This window comes from Archocentrus centrarchus, chromosome 13 (assembly GCF_007364275.1).
Source record: "Archocentrus centrarchus isolate MPI-CPG fArcCen1 chromosome 13, fArcCen1, whole genome shotgun sequence".
In the NCBI taxonomy this organism is placed as follows: domain Eukaryota; kingdom Metazoa; phylum Chordata; class Actinopteri; order Cichliformes; family Cichlidae; genus Archocentrus; species Archocentrus centrarchus.
In genome coordinates this window covers 43,288,808-43,310,652 of record NC_044358.1, presented here as the reverse complement: position 1 = coordinate 43,310,652, position 21,845 = coordinate 43,288,808, and the positions used below count along the sequence as shown (strand labels likewise).

Sequence of the window (21,845 nt, the reverse complement as noted above, 5' to 3'; positions counted from 1 at the left end):
GCTCCTCTGCCTCTCAAAGGAGCGCACCTCGCAGACTCCGCCCCGGCTAGGTCGCTGCTGTTATTGCTGCTTATGCCTGTATCATTTCACCGCAGTTTGCAACCTACCACAGAGCACAGACAGTTTCATTCACAATGTGCACGTTTGATCTTACTATGGTCATGCGTGTGCTGCATAAATCGAAATAACAACCGGCAAGAGAAGTAAGAGGGAAAATGAAGGTCAAAGGAAAATTTCAGGCTTCCGATTCAACAAAAAAAATCCCAGCATGAAAGGTAAATACCAACCTTAATGTATTTTGATACACAAACTAAAAATTTAATGCAAGTTTTAGGGCTGCAACGATTCTAGAAGTAACGCAATTTGATTATTAAAAATCCTCGACACAAATTTGTTGCTTTGATGTTTCGTTTCAACTCTGCAGCTCAGGTGTCTCCGTGTAAGCGGAGCATTTCCTCCACATTAGTTCTCCATCGCTGTAACGGATTTCCGTCATTTGGAAAAGAACAAAAAAACAAAAAAACAAAAACGACCCTTTAACACGAGTGGATCGCTGAGATGTTTTTTCACGCCCCCACTTCTCTGTGCTGTGAGTGCGCATGTTTGAATGCGCGCGCGTGTGTTGTGCAGAGGATGTCAGCTGTTATTTTTTCTTTACGTCAGCTGTAGCCACCAGAACGGATCTATAACCACAGTGTACTGGGGAAAGGGGGGCTGCCATTAGCACTAGCAATCGTTCGGTGCCCGTCAAAATGTTTTTTATCAACCACCTGATCAGCAACATGAAGAAAAGAGAACTTTGTAGCTGCTCCATCCACCCAGTTTGTTTCATACAGAGAAACATCTGCAGTACGGAAGTTAAAATATGCTGATGAATTGTTAAAATGAAAAATTATTTCTTATCCAATTACTTGATTAATTGACGGAGTAATCAATTGAATACTTGATTACTAAAATAATTGATAGTTGCAGCCCTACTTGTATTCAGAAAGCCATAGTCAAACATGAGTTTTCAGCACCAGTAGAGAGGCCTATAAGAATAAAATAACTACAGTTCCCAGCAAGATGATGTCACTTCCTATTGTTGCATTAAAAACGTGATAGTTTATGCTCACAATATTGTGGCTGATATTCAAATGTAGGAAATGCTTTTAGCAGCTGAGGAATCTGGATTATGTTTTTGTTGTGTATGTTTTTTTTATGTGATTTCTGCAAACACAGTGGAAGGAAATGGCACTCTGGGACACATTAAATGCTTGATATATAAATGTAACTTTTCTGGATTATATGCAAATATTATCACTCTATCGTTTTAATAAGTCCTGATTTAGAGTTCTGCATCGGTCCTTCGTAAATAATCAAAAATCCTCTCTGAACCTAACCTGACATGCACGTTAAGAAATGTAACTACACGTCCAAAAAAACTGATGATGATGATGATGATGATGATACTTTATTGATCCCACAATGGGGAAATTACAGTTAACAGAACACCCATCCAAGAAGACAAACAGAACAAACATTACTGATCACTGCTTTCCAGTTACATCTTAGGCCCCATCACTCAGTTAACAAGTTGGAGCAGCATTTAACGGTTAGCATTAGCTTACTAATTAGCATTAGCGTTAGCGCTGGGTGTTCATCTCAATAACAAGTTGGACTGGACTACAAACACAGATGTCCTGTATAAGAAGGGCCAAAGTCGACTCCACCTGCTGAGGAGACTGAGGTCCTTTGGTGTCTGCAGGACTCTGTTAAAGACCTTTTATGACACAGTGGTAGCATCTGCCCTTTTCTATACAGTGGCCTGCTGGGGGGGTGGATGCACCGAAAAAGACAGGAGCAGGATCGACAAACTGGTGCGGAGGTCTAGCTCTGTGTTGGGATGTCCTCTGGAGTCTGTGATGGTGATGGGTGAGAGGAGGATGTTAGCAAAGCTGACATCCATCATGAACAACCCCCATCACCCTCTGCATGAGACCGTGGGTGAGCTGAGCAGCTCCTTCAGTCAGAGACTGAAACATCCTCGCTGCAGGAACGAGAGCTTTCGCAGGTCATTCATCCCAACAGCAGTTAGACTGTATAACACTTCATAATGTCTTGAGTCACTTGGACACTTTACCTCCTCTGCCATCACTTTATCCATACAGTCCAGATACATTTTATTTATTACACTCACCCATATAATGCATACCGTGTATGCTGTGTACCTTACCGGCTACAAATGTATATAATATTTTGATATCTATATATAGTGTTTTGATGTGTGTGTATATGTGTGTATATGAACATGTGTGTATTGACTATATATTTTCTGTATATAGTGCTTATGTATATGTGTATAGTGTTTTTCTATTTTATTCTATTCTATTTTTAGTTTTCTGTATTGAGCTGCTGTAATGCGCAAATTTCCCCGTCGTGGGATCATTAAAGTTTTATCTTATCTTATCTTATCTTAAATATTTCTTGCTAGAACCCTGAAGTTACCATGGCCACCACCAATGGTAACGGCAGAGAAGTAAGTAATTTGTTTCTCTGCCATTAGTACATTGAGCTAGTGGTGGGCAGATTGATCCTAATATCGATAATATGGATGCCAACGTAGTATTGGTATTGATCAATATCAGTGTAATGAGATCGATACTTTGGCTTCAGTTTCTCTCCTGTATGCAGTGCTGCAATTTTATCAAAGATGGGAGCCTACTGTCTAAGTGTCACTCCGGTCACAGCACAGAGCACTTTGCCCCCCCCCCCCCCCCCCCCCCACAGTGCTATGAAACATTTAAATCAAATTTACATTTAAATTAGTAGAAAATTAGTGAATGGACATTTTTTATTACATTTTTTTTATAATACTTTCTGGAAAAAAGTTGGCATTTGTTCTTGAGTGATGATTTTGTACACTTAATTTATCAAAAAATAAATAAATCCAGACATCAATGTATGGGGAACATTGTTTTGTTAATATTCTATTGTTTCAGAACAATAACTTTTATTTTGATAAAGTATTTTCTACTTACATATAAACTTTGCCCAATTCTATCCTGGGTTTTAACTAATTAATGATCCAAAGGAAAAAATCTCAAACCATTTAAACCATAATTCTTCATAATTATTAAAAAGTATTGGTGTCAGTATCGGTGATAATGGCCCTGTGTTTACTTGGCATAGGATCGATACCAAATCTTGAAGTGTCTCACACAACTACATTGAGCAGCATACACGAGGAGTGATTGACAGTGCTAAGACCCTCCTCCTGGCTCTGATTGGTTGTTTTTGACTGGGAGCGGTTCAGGGAGGAGGTGGAGGAGCTCCATTTTTTTCGCAGATTATCTGTCTCATACTGTCGTGACATGGTGACAGTTTTAACAAATATGTTAAAACCAGATATTTTATAAAAGTTACATCCTGCAGCTTTAATCTGTATAAGATTAAAGGCTTTAGTTCTTACTGTCGATGAGTGTTTGCCATTTTTTCAGTTTTACACATTTAGCTATGTGTTTCTTTGGGAACATGTAGCTCTTTTACTTTCTCACTGTTTAAGAATACAACATATAAAATAATTTCACACTGCACAGTACATATAATGTTACACTGAGTAATTTACATACATAAATATGTTTACAAAATTTGTTTGTGTGTATTTGTTGATTCAGAGACAATGGAAAAAGGGATGTGTCCCTGACTGTCCCAGACACCATCACCACCTGGGAGACGGAGGCTTTTTGTTTGTCCTCTCAGGGATTTGGTTTGGCTCCTCATAAAGAAATGAAAGTCTTCCAACCTTTCTTCCTTGAGCTCACAATGCCTTACTCTGTTATCCGGGGGGAGCACTTTAAATTGAAGGCAACTGTCTTCAACTACCTGACCAGCTGCATCATGGTAATCAGTGTTTTACATGAACATTAGCTGTGCAGGTATTTGTGTCATAAATTGCAGTACTGGGTAAACTGATAATTTGGAACAGGAAGGTGATCAAAACTCTAACAACCAGAAGTGGAAATTGTTATACTCCATATTTAATGGAAATCCATCCAGTATTTAATATAGTTAATGGTTAACTTAGCAGTTGTTTCTTACTGCAAGCTACTTTGCAAGCCACTTCTACCAGAACCCTCCATCATTTGCCACTGATGCCTCTTCTGTTCTGTGCTGTGTCCTGCTATTACCATGGGCCTCAGAACAGAGCCACGTGCCAAATAAACATTACTGCAGATTGGAAATATCAATCTTTTTTTTTTTTTTATCACAGTGGGCCTTCCACAACTTTTAGTACAACTACTACTGTTCTTGAAAGTAGAACATGACACCTTTGGAGTTTAATTTTGATAATTTCAACAAAGTATCGTAATATACTGAATGTCTTCTGATATATAAAAGTGTGGTTCTTTAAATGCATAGATGTGTTTGATTCAAATTAAGGGCATAAGTTTGGCATGAGCTCACTCAGTTGTAGTTCCACTTTTAGAACACTATTGAAGCCTAATTGATATGAGTTTCATTAGATTGATAAACTGACTCATGACAACCCTGCTAACAAACTTTAGTTGTTCACTTGGATTGGTTGATCAATCAGTAAAAACAAAAAACACCTGCGAGCTCTAAAAAGCATATTAGTTTTAATTAGACAGTACAGCTCTTAGGAGTCTAAAGTTCATGATAACAAACTCATAAAGGATACACTGATTTGGATGCACAAAATATTTTGTTTATATTTCTGCTTGATTTTGAATTTTGTTTTGGTTCAAAATATATTATTTGTGTTCCTTGTACAGGTCACTGTCACTCCTTGCCTCTCCTCAGATTACACCCTCAAACCTCTGTCTGGTGACCAGTACACATTCTGTTTGTGTACCAACGACCACAAGACCCTCAGGTGGAACATGATCCCAACAGCCTTAGGTAAGGATCAGGCTTTTCTACACTGGTGTAAATGTTAATCTGTGTCAGGGTGGAGGAATTAGTTGCTTATTTGTTTCGATCCTCATTATCATCAGCTTTAGCTATTCTTCCTGGGTTCTTCTAAGCACACCACCACCACACGGGTGATTAGAATAGACTTCAATGGGCATGTAGGTGAGGGGAACTGGGGTGGTGAGGAGGTGGTGGGTAGGTATGGTGTTAAGGAGAGAAATGCAGGTGGACAGATGATAGTGGATTTTGAAAAAAGCATGGAAATGGCTATGGTGAATGTGCTTCAAGAACGGGGAGGAACACAGGGTGACACACACTATAAGAGTGGAGGAATGTGCACACAGATGGATTTCATCTGAAAGACATAGGAAACTGCAAGGTTTTGTCAGGGGAGAATGTAGCTAGACAGCATCAGCTGATGCTCTATAGAATGACTCTGAAAACCAAGAAAGGAAGCGTGAAGACAGAGCCAAGGATTAAATGGTTGAAGTTAAATGGTAAATGGACTGGTTCTTATATAGTGCTTTTCTACTCTACATGAGCACTCAATATCTAATTCACACACATTCAAACAAGCACTTTCTAGATCTAAGTGCTTTCTATCTAACATTAGCGCACACAATCACACTCTGATGAATGCACTGAGAGCAACTTGGGGTATAGTATCTTGCCCAAGTAGTAGCTCACTCTTCATCCTCTATGAAGAGTGGAAAGTTGGTCCTGATAACATGTACTTGTGGAACATTTTGTCAAATGAATCACTTTTAGGGGGCCTAAACATGCTCAAAAACTCATGAAATTTTCACACTCAGGTCTGGTGAAAATTTATGTATTTTCATGGTTTTGGACATAGACCTTCCAAACTGGTTCTATAGTGCCACCTAAAGACGAGCCCCTTTGCTGTGTTTCACATACATGTATGAAATTTAATGTCAAATGTCAATTAGATGTCAAAATGCACAAAAAATCCTCTTGGAGCAATGGCCTCACCCAACAGGAAGCTGGCCATTTTGAATGAATTAAGTGATTTTTGCAATTTCCAGCCCTTGTACTTTTGAAAACTCCTCCTAGGGATCAGCTCATAATTGGTCAGTCTAAACTACAAGCATGAATCTAAATTCTGAAACTGTTGAGTTTTTGTTGAAGGGCATGACTGTGGCACCATGGTGAATTTTGATCATTCACCATGAAATTTAATTGGCTCTCTTCCACACATACATTATCCAATCTGGACCAAACTTATGAAGTAAGATATGGGTCAAATCCTGAACACATCCATATTAAAATATTTAATTATAGTTGCAACACCACCTAGTGGAAACAGGAAATGACATGTTTTATACTTTGTGGTACAGCTTCAAGGTGGCTGAGCAGAACCATCTCAAATTTAGCCAGGAAAACCTTGGGAAGTTGGTCTGTCATTATGTTGAAAACTGTGAGTTTTTGTTCAAGGGCGTGACCCTGGTGGCATGACAAATTTTGATGGTTTGCCATGAAGCATGAAAATGCTGTAAATCAAAAAGTAAAATAAAATAAAATAAAATAAAATAAAATAAAATAAAATAAAATAAAATAAAATAAAAATTCTCCAATCTGCACCAAACTTGGTTTGGTAAGAGTCCTGCCCTCAACACATTGATATGCCAGTAGTCAGAAATTGTTTAACCACCTAGTGGGAACTGGAAATATCATGTTTTGTACAGTACTTTGATCAGCTGCTCCTCCCAGTTTTACCCCAATCCACATCAAAGTGGTCTGAGTAAACATCTGACCTTGATGATTCAGTGCAAAAACTGTGAGTTTTTGTTTATGAAATGGAGTGCTTGATGAGAGGCTTGGAAAGGTCAAAAAGTCATGAAATTTGGCACACCCTTCTGAAAGCTTTCAAGAAGGGTGAAGGGGTCGTTTTGACTGTTGGGTTTTCTCTGTATTATTGTAGGGTCTTTACCCACAATACATAGCGCCTTGAGGCGACAGTTTGTTGTGATTTGGCGCTATATAAATAAAATTGAATTGAATTGAATTGAAGTTTGATTGCACTGATCACTGAATATTCAGGATCACCTGATCCAGCCTTAACTTATTTTAAAAAAATTAAACAAAAGGAAAGGTTGATCAAAAAGGAAAGGATTAGCCTAATCTTAAAAATAGAGAGAGGATGTCTGTCTCCCAAATCCAAGCTGGGAGCTGGTTCCACAGAAAAGGGGCCTGAAAGCTGAAGGCTCTGCCTCCCATTCTACTCTTAAGTATCCTAGGAACCACAAGTAAGCCAGCAGTCTGAGAGCGAAGTGCTATCAAGTGTAGGCTTTGCGGCAGGCAGGGCTGGACCCCAATGCAGGATGCGTGCGAACAGAGTGGAATTTGAAAACAGCTTTAATGCTGGAAGCTTTTACATTGTTCAAAAATACGAAAGTACAGAACCCCATTCCAAGGTTCCATAATCCATAATAGAAAAACCATGGAGCACCTGGGGCCTATTACAGGAAGCCTATTCCAGGAAGTTATAAAATATATAATTTCTTTTATAATATCTGCTGTCATCATTTACACTACTTGAATCTCCATCAGATGAAGCTGAATCCTAATTTTAAATTTGATTTATAAAATCTAATTATTCAGCTGCAGCCTGACAGACAAAATGAAGGAGACAGAAAGTGAAGATAAAAATGTGGAGAAACATCTCAGACTGAGTTTACTGATGGAGCTGTGTGTTGGTGACTGAGACAGACCCCGGGGACAGAGCTGCCCTCATGTAAATGTTTTACTTAATAAAAACTGTTTTTGCTGCAGTTTATGACAGTTCAGTTTATGGCCATTTGATTTTTAAAATTATTATTCAGTAAAAATGGAATCTATTGATGGAACAGCAGCCTCACTTTCACATTCATTTTTTTAAAATTAGAATTTAATTATTTCTGCCATTATTGGATAGAAATTAGTAATGAGATTTACAAGAAAACTACTTTAATGTTTCCAGTTTAACCATTTCTAATACAAAGACACTGAGGGACAAGATAAACACTGGAACACAGAGACGTGGGGATCACAAGAAGAACAAAGGGAAACTGGAATGCAATACAATAGCTACAACTAACCAAAACACAAAACACAGGGCAAATGGCTCAGGACCATGGCAAGTGCTCTGTTGGAGTGATGCTGGATTTAACAGGGAGCCAATGAAGAGAAGCCAATATGGGAGAAATCTGCTCTCTCTTTCTAGTCCCTGTCAGTACTCTAGCTGCAGCATTTTGGATCAGCTGAAGGCTTTTCAGGGAGCTTTTAGGACAGCCTGATAATAATGAATTACAATAGTCCAGCCTAGAAGTAATAAATGCATGAATTAGCATTTCAGCAACTTCTGTGGAACTAACTCACAGTTTGGATTTGGGAAACAGACACCCTCTCTATTTTTAAGATTAGGCTCAAAATTTTACTTTTTGATAAAACTCACAGTTAGAGCTGGATCAGGTGACCCTGAACCACCCCTTAATTATGCTGCTTAAGACTCAGGCTGCTGGCTTTCTAACCTTGAATTGCTTTTTTTTTTTCTCCAGTTCATGCTTTTCACACCTGATGTGGTAAAAATTTTCAGCTCTATTTTATATTCCCTTCTATTTCATTTTAGAGCTCAAACCAGAGTTAAACCTAATCTATTCTCACACACTCACAGTCACACACATGGCATCCAACCAGAGTTATGTGCTTTTTACCAATTTACAGTTTCTACAAAATCCTGAATCTCATTTCAGTGACTGTTATTTAATGGAGATATATTTACATGATCAAGAAATGTGATCTTTGCTGCTCTTTCTTAGGGGTTGTGAATGTGACTGTGTCTGCTGAGGCGGTGGCATCCCATGTTTCATGTGATAATGAAGTTGTGAGCGTACCAGACAGAGGTCGCATTGACATAGTCACAAAACCTCTCATAGTAAAGGTTGGTGCCATAAACGCAAGATGAAAAGGGAAAAAAAGAGAAAGATAAATTACTTATTTACCATTTTTCAAATTTTACTCATAAAGTTGAACCTGAACTAATTTTAAATGCAATTTTCCACGTCCTCTTCCTCAGGCTGAGGGAACTGAGGTGACAAAGACGTACAACTGGCTGCTTTGTCCAAAAGGTCAGTACGATTTCCATCAGGAACACCAGTTAAAAATGGAAAATAAATAAATAACAGCTCTAAATACTGACAGTTGGCAGAGCAGAGCATTTTGTACACAAAATGTTAATAAAAATGTCCCAAATTCTCATCACATAATGTTACATTTTGCGAAACTAATAGATGAACTTATCTTGGTTAGAGAACAGCTAAATTAAAGTGTCTCATTTTTACTATGACTATTACAATTCATAATTCATTAATTTGTCCACCTCCTGCTTATTTTGAATGGCAACTCTCCTCCTGATTGAGCTTCTCTGTATGGTGTTTTTTCTCTATTCAAAGGAAACACACAGACAGAGGAAACAGAGATACAACTGCCTGAGAATGTGATTGAAGGATCTGCCGGCACTTCTGTATCAGTCCTGGGTAAACCTGATGATTTCATCTGAATTAGTTTAGATTAATAATTAAAAATATGGCAAGTTAAAGCTTTGTTAATAAAAAAAACAGCAAATTACTATAAATGGTAAATAAAACTGGACATTTGGGCTGTTGTCTGCTTTTGAAATATCATGATTAAACAATTTCACAAAATTTAAAAATTTCATACAGTTCTGTGAAAAGTATTTGCCCCCTTCCTTATTCCCTAGTTCTTTTGCATATCTCATCCATCCTCTTATCCTGTTCAGGGTCACGGGGGGGTGGCTGGACCAACACAGAGACAGACAACCATTCACATTCATACCTACGGGCAATTTAGAATCACCCATTAATTTAACCCCAATAACTGCATGTCTTTGGACTGTGGGAGGAAACCCACGCAGACACGAAGAGAACATGCAAACTCCACACAGCAAGAGGTCTGGGCCAAGGTGGAATCGAAAAGATAACCTGTGTGAACACAAAATGTCATTTTTAAATGATTTTATTTATTATGTAGAGAAAAAATGCTACCTAAACCTGTATGAAACCTGTAGGCCCTGTATGAAAAGATAATTGCCCCCTAAGCCTAATAACTGGTTGTGCGACCCTTGGCAGCAAGAACTGCAACCAAGTGTTTGCAGTTACTAAAAAAGAGTCTTTAACATCACCGTGGAGGAATTTTGCTTCACTGTTCTTTAAAGAATTGTTTTAATTCAGCCACATTGGAGGGTTTTCAAACACGCGCACCATGTTAAAGGGTATTCCAAATTATGTGACTAGGATTTTAGTCAGGACTTTAAAGCCATCTCTTTTTTGTTGATGTTGTTAACCTGAAAAGGATAAGCAGAAGAAAATGGAACACTGAAATGTGACAATTATGCAAAACATCTAAGAAATCAGGAAGGAGATAAATACTGTTTCCATGGCACTGTACAACAACAAACATGATGTTTGTATGTCAAATGTATGTACATGGTATTTGCACTGTGTTCTGTATTTCTAAAAGCTTGTCCACCTGTTTGGATTCGCTATATGTTCCATTTTAGTGAATCAGTGTTTTTGATCAGGTGACATCCTCGGCCGGGCTCTGAAGAACCTGGATGGACTGCTGCAGATGCCATATGGATGGTAAATGGACTAGTTCTTATATAGCACTTTTCTACTCAGATATGAGCACTCAAGGCGCTTACACAACATGTTCACATTTACCCCATGCACACGCATTCATACAAGCACTTCCATGATTAATTAATTAAGCTAAGTGCTTTAATCGTCTAACATTCACTCACATTCATATTCCGACGGAACGGTCGGAGAGCAACTTGGGGTTAAGTATCTTGCCCAAGGATGCATTGGCACGCAGCCTGCAGTAGCCAGGAATTGAACCACTGACCTTCCAATCAGTAGGTAACCTGCTCTACCTACTGAGCTACAGCCACTATGGATGTGGAGAACAGAACATGGCTCTCCTAGCCCCCAACATTTACATCCTCCAGTACCTAAAAGGCACACAGCAGCTCACCTCAGCCATCATGGAAAAAGCTGCCAACTTCCTGACCAGTGGCAAGTTTTTATTGTGCTCTACACTCTAAGCAGGAAATAATTTTAATCACTTGAAAATGTCCCAAGCAGAAGCCATGCATGTGGCATGCTGGTAGCCACTGTGTTTTGGTTTAGCTGGTAAAATATATCACTTTCTTCATCTGTCAATAAAAATAAATGGTAAATGGACTTTTTTTATAACTTTTTAATAACGTTTTTCAAACTTTTTTCTAACAAGGATACTTTGGCATGCAGCTCTGGGCTGCATGCCAAAGTATCCTTGGGCAAGACAGTGAACCCCCAAGCTGCTCTCTGATGCAAGCGTTGGAATGTGAATGTGTGTGAATGTTAGATAATAAGCACTTAGCTTAGTTACATATGGAAGTGCTTGTATGAAATGGTGTGAATGGGTCAATGCAAACATGCTGCATAAGCGCTTTGAGTGCTCAATTAGAGTAGATAAGCGCTATATAAGAACTAGTTCATTTAATCTTTGTACAGCATGCCTTATTCACCCATTTGCATCCATTCATATAAGTACTTTTTTCTCCATTGCTTTCTATCTACATTCACACTCCAATGAATTCATCAGAGAGCAACTTGTCTTTCAGTATCTTGCCCAAGGATATTTTGGAATGCACACTTTAGCACCACCAACCTGTTAATTGGTAGATGACCTACTCTACCTCCTGAGCTACAGTCACCCCCCCCAGAATTATAGAATTCCCAAACCTTGACCTACGTGTGTCTTGTTGATCTCTTCATGGTGTCTGTTGTTACAGGATACCAAAGACAGCTCAATTATATAAGTTATGATGGCGCTTATACCACATTTGGAACAGGACCAGGAAATACTTGGTGAGAACATTACTGATTTACACAATTACATGTGGACAGATAGATAGACAAATACAGTTTATCTCAAAATCAAAATGGCACTTACTTTAATGACTTTTTGGTAAAATGTGAGTTATTTTTAAATATCCCACTGCACAGACACTCCTCACAGGGATACCACCCATTAGTACCACAAACATGTCCACCTGTATTGCTTAAAATAATCCATGAATTAGCTTAAATACCTTTAATACTTTAACTTCCCTGATGACATTAAATATGTTTTGTTTCATTCTGTTTGTCATTTTGACATCATTGTAAGACATGTACTGTAAATTTTTTTTTTTTTTGCTTTTTGTCAGGCTGACTGCTTTTGTGGTGAGAAGTTTTTCCAAAGCTCAGTCCTTCATCTACATTGATCCAAGAAAGATCAAAGAGTCTAAAACCTGGTTAGAACAAAAACAGCAAGAAAATGGCTGTTTTGAAACGTCAGGGAAACTCTTCAACAACAGAATGAAGGTAACCTGGTACTTTCTTGTGTGGTATGGTAACCTTTAGTGTTTGTGAAGGAACAATGAAGGTTACCATCAGCAATATGCAGTCATTTTGGTCAGGAAATAATTTACATTAACATTAATTTTGACAAATTCAACACTGGCTCATGAGTGAGCATCGAGAGCCCCATAGGACTCACAAAGTTATATGCAATTTACAGGTCATAATCACTTATGAAAGGGGACACTAAAACCATGTTCAGCTCAGAATAATTTTTATGATTTCATTTCCCCAAATGTTGTTAGTGCATTGATGATAAAGTCTCTATGGTACCTTCTTTTGACAGGGTGGTGTGTCTGATGAAGTGACTCTCAGTGCGTACATCACTGCTGCCTTCTTGGAAATGAAAATATCCCCAAAAGTGAGTAGACTCAAAAGCTATCAAGCTATTTTGACAAAAAAAAATTAAAAATAAAGAGTATAGTGTTAGCTGTATATATATAGAGTATAGCTCCTAGCTGAACTTAACTATGGAGTTGAGTTCAGCTAGGAACATCTGCAAACTGGTCACCCACATCTCAATGCAAAGGTAAGCATTTTAATGTCATGCAGGGTAAAGTGTTTTTCCCAGTTTAGCGTTTGTGTTTAGAGAAAATCTCCACACCGCGGTGGATTAGCCTTTCCTAATCTTAGTCCTGAACACTGCCCTGTACCTTTCAGAGCGTGTCCTGCTGTAAAACGCTCGTATTACCTCAGTAAGGTGATGTTAATGATCAAGTGTGTGGGAAGCAGGTGAAACGCTAATGTTAATATTAATAATATTGCATAACTTTAAAAAAATTTTTAATTTTGTGTGTGTATAATGACTAATTCAAGGGAAGTGAAGAAAAAGCATTTACATTTTACACCCTTTATATTTTAGTAGTCGACTATATTCTTACGATAATTTCGTCGACTAAAACTAGTCTAAAACTAAATTACATTTTCGCCAAAAGACTATGGCTAAAACTAAATTAAAATTTGCTGTCAAAATTAACACTGGCTAGGAGTCCCTGTACAAAAGTTGATCTCACTGCCGGCCCACACCACAACATAGATGGCACAGCTTATTACATTTGACATTTTTGGCATTTTTATATGGATCAAGCTATTTAAGCTGTTTCAGTGTGCAGTTGCTGCTGCCTCTGCAAGCCCCTTTGCAACCCATCTCCGCTTCAGCTCATTCATTTTCTGCTGTTAATGTTCTGACTCTATCAACATCATGGTCATTGTCATTGATGTGTGCGCTGTTCTGTGAAAGATAAGTGAGTGGAAATGTGAGAAGTTGCCAGAACAAAGCTGTGCTGCCAGTATAAATGACTGAAAATCATTGTCTGTGCTCATTTTGATTCATTTTTGTGGTTCAAAAGAAACATCAACAATTGTGTACAAAATAAGTATTTTTTCTTTCATTCGGTACACAGCTGCTGACCTGGGGACTGAAGGAATTGGAGGTGCCTCAGTTGGAGTCCACCCCAAATCATTTTCTGCATGAAATTTCTACCACTCTCTCTATTTTTTCCTGTTACTCTGAGCTGGCAGTATCTTGAGGTCTTGCTCATGAGGGGACAGGGGAGTGGGAGATTCAGAGATGGATTAGGGCTGTGGCTGCAGTGATGCAGATGCTGCACTGGTCTGTTGTAGTAAGGAGAGAGCTGAGCGTAAAAGTAAACCTGTCGATGTACCAGTAGATATACGTCCCCATCCTTCTGTAGTTCTGTAACTAAGTTAAAGGATATAATTCCTTCATTATTATACTCTTCAATGCCATGTGCCAACAAAGTGCAGAGTAGAGGTAGATTATCTGAGGTAGATTATCTCGTCAATAGTTTTACATTTGCACTGCGTACAGCTCTGGATACTGTGGCTCCTCTGAAAAGCAAAGACTCAAATCAGAAGTGCCTGACTCCCTGGAATAGCTCATAAACTGGATGCTTAAAGCAGATAACCCACTAATCTAGAAGATGTTGATTTAGCCCAAAAAAGAGTTTGTTGCTCTATAAAAACACCCTCCGTAAAGCTAGGACATCTTACTGTTCATCACAAATTGAAGAAAAGAACAACTGCAAATTTCTTTTCAGCACTGTAGCCAGGCTGACAAAGAGTCAGAGCTCTGTGGAGCCGAGTAGTCCCTTAACTTTAACTAGCAATGACATCATGGATTTCTTCACAAATAAAATGTTAGCATTTAAGAAAAATGTATTCATAACATCTCAAAGACATATCTTCATGTTCGGCTGCTTTCACTACTGCTGGTCTTTGTTTAGACTCTCTCTCCAATCTTTCAGAGTTAACTTCAATAGTTACTTCTTACAAACCATCAACATGTCTATTAGATCCCATTCCTACTAGACTGCTCAAAGAAGTCCTACCATTAATTAATGCTTCAATCTTAAATCAATCTGTCTTTATTAGTTGGCTATGTACCACAGGTTTTTAAGGTGGCAGAAATTAATCCGTTAATTAAAAAGCCATCACTTGACCCAGCTGTCTTAGCTAATTATAGGCCAATCTCCAAACTTCCTTTTCTCTCCAATATCCTTGAAAGAGTATTTGTAAAACAGCTAACTGATCATCTGCAGAGGAACGGTTTATTTGAAGAGTTTCAGTCAGGTTTCAGAATTCATCACAGTACAGAAACAGCACAGGGTTCTGTGCTGGGATCAATTTTAGTTACACTATACATGCTTCCCTTAGGCAGTATTATTAGAAAGCATTGTATACATTTTCATTGTTATACAGATGATACCCAACTTTATCTATCCATGAAGCCAGATGACATACATCAGTTAGTTAAACTGCAGGAATGTCTTAAAGACATAAAGGCCTGGATGACCTCAAATTTCCTGCTTCTAAATTCAGATAAAACTGAGGTTATTGTTATTGGCCCAGTAGGTCTGCTTTGTCTAGCCAGATACTTACTCTGGATGGCATTGCATTGGCTTCTAGTGACTCTGTGAGGAATCTCAGAGTTGTTTTTGACAGGATCTGTCCTTTAATGCACAATATGTAGGACTGCTTTTATGCATTTGCACAATATTACAATATTTCTAAAATTAGAAACATCTTGTCTCAGCGTGATGCTGAAAATCTAATTCACACATTTATTACTTCTAGGCTGGTGTAATGCAAATGACCATTGAGCAGCAAGGCTTTAATCATTGCAGGCAGAGACTTGATTTACTATAGTCCACATTTTGTCATTTTTATTTATCAAGGCTCAATTTACAACACTTGGCTCAGCCGCCGTTTTACACAAGTGTGACCTATTCCAGCGGCACAGACAAAACAAAGAGGGAACAGCTAAAAATCTATCAGGAGTATTACACACTTTCCCAAAAAAGCAATTAAAATAGCAACCAGTTATATATTAGCATTTATAATTAAAACAATCACCCACCAATATTCATAAACCCATATCTACAGTAAAACCATATACAAAACCCTCCAAAACACCTAAAAAAAAAAATCCCAAGCAATTCCACCACCCAGTTCCCTCTTTGGTCTCTCTCAGAACTAAGGCTGAGGAGTGCAGTCATTTCAGAGTGACTCCTCCAGACTGAAAGGAACTATTTGAGGTGGTTCAGACAGTGTTCATCCTTGGTATTCCCCCAGCTAAGATGGAGGACGTGGCTGGAGAGAGGGAGGTCTGGTGTTCTCTGCTTAGGCTGCTTCTCCCACAACCCAGCACTGAATAAGCACAAGATGGATGGTGCACAAAGCATGCTATGCACAGAATTAAGTGGTGATCGTAAAGAAGTTATGGACACAACAATGAAAATAATTAACTTTGTCTGTGGGAATTCAAGCACACAGAACCGTTTGTTTCCAAAATTTGTGCATTTGAAGCCTCCCATGATGACCTCTTATTACACAACAATGTGAGCTGTCTCAGTAAGGGCAAAGCACTGGAGTGTTTCGTTGAATTCAGGGACCAAGTTGTGGATTTTTTAATGCAAAGTCAACCCAAACTGGCAGCTGACCACCTGTGAATCCTGCAAGATGGAGAATACATCTGAGAATATATCTGCAACATTGCATTTTTATATATTTTTATATATATATATATATATATATATATATACATATATATATTTAATCAGGACCTCAATGAGGATGTGGAGAACAACACTAGAGGTCAACTTCAAGCCACTCCACCACCACCAAACTTCTTAGGTTTGGTGGTGGTGAAAGTTTAATCAAACATGTCTGTTTATGCATATCCATTAAATCCCTTTGCCTAAAATCTGTTGTTTTGATCTCTTAAAGGATCCTGTGGTCTACAAGAGCCTGATTTGCCTCAAGGAGTCCATCAGTGACCTCAGCAACACCTACACTACAGCTCTGCTGGCGTACGTCTTCACCCTGGCAGGAGACATGGAGACCCGTGCTCACCTTCTGCAGCACTTAGACACAGTTGCAGTGAAGGAAGGTGACTCATCCACTTGTAGGAAATTTATTACTATGAATGTAACTTATATTGTGTTTGTAGGAAGCTTCCTCTACTGGTCTCAGACAGCAACAGAAACATCAGCCTCTCTGTCAGTGGAGATCAGGTCTTATGTGCTGTTGGCCAAACTCAGTGCCTCCCCGACTGTTGAGGACCTGGGCTATGCCTCTGGCATTATCATGTGGCTGACTGGCCAGCAGAACTATTATGGAGGCTTCTCTTCCACTCAGGTACTACACCACCCAAACACCTCATCTTTAAGTTAACATACAGTCTGAGAGAGATAAGGGGGAAAAAATCAGGGAAATATCTGTGAGAAGACATAATACTGAATCTTTCATTTTGGTTGCTGTTCTGTTAAAAAAACAAACAAAAAACTTCTACCTCCAAAATGGTACCTTTCCCATGAGATATGTAAAACAGATTTATTTTAGCAAAGCTGGGAATTTTTTCATTCCTTTCTTAGAATATGAAATTTAGATTTTATCCAAAAATGTATAGTTTTGATAGTAATGTAAACTCATGCATCAACTCACCAACTACAGTGTTACAACCTGTCAATAACATATCACATGTACAGAGAATACCCTGAAGTTTCAATTCTAATTTCTTTACTTTGTTTCTCTATTGAAATTCCCAGTTAACTAAACTTTTTTAAATCTTTCATTTAATCAGGAAGTGAAATTTAGAAAAAAATCTTATATTAAGAATCTCTTTTGCTTTTTGACAACTTTATTTATAGATTAGGGATTAGTCCTACATATGCCTGCTGCTGTATGTAACCAGAATGTGTGTCCATATTGTAGGACACAGTGGTGGCTCTTCAGGCTCTGGCTCTCTACTCCACTCTGGTGTTCAGTCCTGAGGGTTCAAGCACAGTGACCGTTCAGACTCCCAGCAGTCAGCTGACATTTGATGTAAATCAGGACAATAAACTGCTCTACCAGGAGAAGACGATGCAGGACGTGTCAGGAAAATACAGCCTGGAGGTGAAGGGCACTGCATGTGCTTCAGTGCAGGTCAGTGACAGCATCATGGGTCCTGGTTGTTTTCATGTCAAAGGGTTTAATATTTTTTTTCTTTATAAAGAGCTAAAGAAGATTAACATTTTCAGATACAATAATTCTCATCTTGTTCATGCATTTGCATAAACAAACTGTAGAATTGTAGAGTTTGGAATTTTGAGCAGGTTTTCTTTCAGAGTTTACTAGATAACTACAATCTTTTTACTGACGAGGACCTCTTTTCTAAAATAAATTAAAATAGAAATGAAAAAATAATTTCTTGCCACTCACTTTTTGTCTATTTGTTTCCCAGATTTCTGTTCACTACAACATCCCAACTCCTACTGATGTCACCACTCTCAGCGTGAAGGTCAAACCAGAGGTCGACACCATAAGTGAATCTCCCAGACCCAAACTCACTCTGAAAATCAAATCCCTGTAAGTATTTAACAGGTTAGAGAAGACAGATTAAAATTTAGATTTTAAAATCTTTTATTTGTTTATAAATGTCTTCATGGCCTTGCCCCACCATATCTGTCTGACCTTCTCCACCTATATGCCCCTTCACGCTCACTCAGGTCAGCTCATCTGTCACTGTTAGTTATCCCAAAGACAAAGAGGACGATGAGAGGTGACCGTGTTTTCATTCCATAGTTTTTGCCCCAAAATTGTGGAATGATCTCCCTTTGCACATCAGGCAGGCTGACTCACTCTCTGCTTTTAAATGCTCTCTTAAAACACATTTCTTCTTTTTGGCCTTTAACTCAGTCTGAGATCTTGGTTTTTATTGTTTTAATTGTTGTTACACTTCAAACAAACCTGATTGTTCTTACTTGTGTACAGCACTTTGGTCAATGGCATTGATTTTAAAGTGCTTTATAAATAAAACTGAGTTGAGTGAGTTGAGATACATGAATGTTTTTACTAGTGTGGAATAACTGTTGGTGGGTGAAAATGTGAGAAATGTGATTGTCCAGAAGCATCTATGGATACAAATCAGTACAATCATATTTTAATTGTTCAAACACAGATACAGTGGAAAGGAGAGCACTACAAACATGGTGATCCTGGATATCAAAATGCTCTCTGGATTTGTCCCAGACCCAGAGTCTTTGATGATAGTGAGTTATTACAGTTATTACATTCAGCTGAACAGAAATGTTGCTAAAATGTTTCCCTTTCTCATGTGATAATTGTGATTATAAGAATTTGTCTCCTGACAGCTCAAAGGTGCCCTGATGGTGGATCGTGTTGAACAAAAGGAAGATCATGTTCTTGTGTACTTACAGGAGGTGAGTGGAATTCACTGTGACTTACAAAGATCTGTGAACTTGTTACAAAGCTTGTTTTGTATTTTTCTGTTCAGTTACTAAAGGACACCCCCATCAGCCACAGTTTAGAGATCATACAGGAGCTCCCAGTGGACAACCTGAAGCCGGCTGTGATCAAGATCTATGACTACTACCAGCCAAGTAGGACTAACTCCCTTTACTGCAACAGCACAGTGACACACTTTAAAGCAGCCACACAATAAACTGAACACTTCACAGAAATTCAAGTTTTCTGATGTATATATAATGTGTTGGACACATTTTTTTTGTCAGGTGACCAGGCTGAGACAGAATACATTTTCATCCCTCAAGGTACAGGTAGGAAACTGTAATACTGTACAAGCATACCTTTCACACACATTTATTTAATAGCCTATTTCTTCACCCCAACCAAAAAAATAATATATTCTGGTAACATTAAGAGTTTGCCAAAAGGACTACTTTTAAATGATTATCACTTTCCCCTCTTTTCACAGTTTGGTTGGTCCAGAGGGCATCGCTCAGCCTAAAACCTTTATTAAAGATGCTTTTTGTGCTCACATGTGTCTCGATGCATTTTTGTGTTATCAGCTCTTAGAGGTCTTCACTACTATTAATGTTTAATATTCTTTTATAATAAAATCTGCATCCAACAAGTTGACAGGACATCCTTGTGACTGCATGTTCAAAAGAGCCATATTCATGACTCCACAGTTTAAATATCTTGTTGTTTAATCATTAGAAAGTTTCTTACAGTTTTAATATATCAAAATCAATATATTTCAAGTTTATTGACTGATCACTGATTCAGTAGCAGCAGAGTCTACTCAATCATCAACCTGTTCTACAACCTGGAGAGTTAATAATGGTAAACATCTGTATGCAGTGAATAAACTCAATTTTTGGAAGAAGTGTGTCAAGTTTTTCAGTGATGAGAGATGTGTGTGTGTGTGTGTGGTACGATTCACATAGATATTTATTGGACCAAATGTGAGCCTCTGATTACTTCCACAGGTTATGGTGGAACAGAGGTCAATTTCAGCTGTGCCGTCTTGCCCTTCATTAAATTCTACAGGTAGGGATCTGTGGTTTCCCCCTGTTGAACATTTCTTCCTGATAACTTTGATGAAAATCAGGTCTCGTTGCACAACCTCTGTTGGAATTAAATTACCAGATTCAACATCTTTATTACTTAACATTTTCCTCATATAATTAGCCCGAGTCACCCTGCTGCTTTATAAAGTCTAGTAAATGGCTTTAATTCTGGGATGATGTAAGGTCTGCCATTCGAATGGGGTCAGGCCTGTGCTTGTTGGTGCCAGATGCATGTTTAATATCACTAAGGGTAGACAGTAAAGCAGGGGCGGGCTGGGGTTGAAATTCAGCCCGGGAGCTTGCTTTGGAGAGGCCTTTTATGCGATGCCCCCCCCCCCCCTTCTGGTGTCTCCATACCTGTTAAGTTTTGTATTTAAAAATACGGGATATTTTAGCTGAAGTCGCTGTGACGTCATCGCCTAATTTGCATAATTGTTCATTTGGCTGTAGTTGCAGCCGAGGCTGAGGGAGGGAGTAAAAACATCTTTGGAGAGGCAAAAAGTGAAGAAAAAACACCCTAAATTTGTTTAGAACTACAAATGAACTTTAATAACTTTAATGCTTTGCCCCACATTACATAGTTGAAGTTTGTCCCGTATTGTTTAATGTTACAATATAAAATTTAAACAAAACACTTATGTGGGGCGAGACTGCTAGCTAAGTTAAACTCTCCTCCTTTATCTGGGCCACTGTTGCACTGTCGCCTGTCTCAAAGGTTGAAAAAGGCCGAAGTGAGGTCCGGGGATGGGAGCGGAGGAAACGGGTGGGCAGACTCGGTGATGAAGTGAGGTTTGGGGGTTTGAAGGTGGAGGTGAAGTGAGGTTTGGGCGATGCCAAAGTGTACGAAGAGACGCAGGAAGACAGCTTTATGTACAGAATACACGACGACAGCGGAGGATTTTACTGTCGCTAGACGCTTTATGGGGAAAAAACCTCGCTAAGTTGGCAACACTGAGCCCAACCGAGGTCCAGTTGTTTTCCCGGGTTTGTTCCGGCTGTCAGCACTAACCTCGCAAGAACTGCCACCCAGGCTACTGCAGGTGGCAGTTCTCGCGAGGCTAGTGACAGAATTCAGTTTGGAGCGGCACAGGAACACTTTTAAAAAAAAATTATTATATTAAAATATTTGAAATTTACGGGAAAATAATAATACCGGAAGACGGCGTGACAGAGGGGTAAAATATCGGTGTTTCCCGGCCAAAACGGGAGACTTGACAGGTATGGGTGTCTCGCCCTTCAACTCTGGGCTGTTGTGTTTGTAGCCCCTCCTGATTAAAATGGCTCTCAGTGAAGAGCCAGCTCCGACCGACCATCACTGTCTGCACCTGTGGCCGCGAGAGCGGCAACACGAGCGCTGCTGTGGGTAAAAAAAAAAAAAAAAAGAAATTCTGATCACCGGCCGATTCGGCCTGGAAACGACCGGCCGTTCGGGAAACGTCCCGAACCTCCCGATGGCCCCGCCCCTGCAGTAAAGCCAGTTCTTTCATAGATTTCCTTAGACTTAACAGTCCCATTAAATCTTTCCATTAGCCCTGCTGAAGATGGGTGATATGCACAGTGATTTTTCTATTTAATTTTAAGATTCTGCGCTACTAGAGTGATGAGAATCCCATTATCACTTCAGTTCTAT

General features: G+C 38.9%; 1 protein-coding gene across 1 annotated transcript; it reads left to right on the top strand.

Moving 5' to 3' along the window:
• The first annotated feature begins 3,804 nt into the window (after positions 1-3,804).
• LOC115790522 (alpha-2-macroglobulin-like) lies at positions 3,805-19,999 on the top strand. The gene is made up of 19 exons (XM_030744316.1): positions 3,805-3,882; positions 4,776-4,902; positions 8,730-8,851; positions 8,987-9,038; positions 9,363-9,446; positions 10,511-10,571; positions 10,879-11,006; positions 11,768-11,843; positions 12,185-12,341; positions 12,664-12,738; positions 16,626-16,788; positions 16,849-17,036; positions 17,613-17,825; positions 18,124-18,248; positions 18,841-18,931; positions 19,034-19,102; positions 19,177-19,282; positions 19,415-19,459; positions 19,618-19,999. The coding sequence occupies exons 1-19, from the start codon at positions 3,805-3,807 to the stop codon at positions 19,716-19,718; spliced, it is 2,061 nt and encodes a 686-aa protein (XP_030600176.1). The 3' UTR covers positions 19,719-19,999.
• Positions 20,000-21,845: the final 1,846 nt, after the last annotated feature.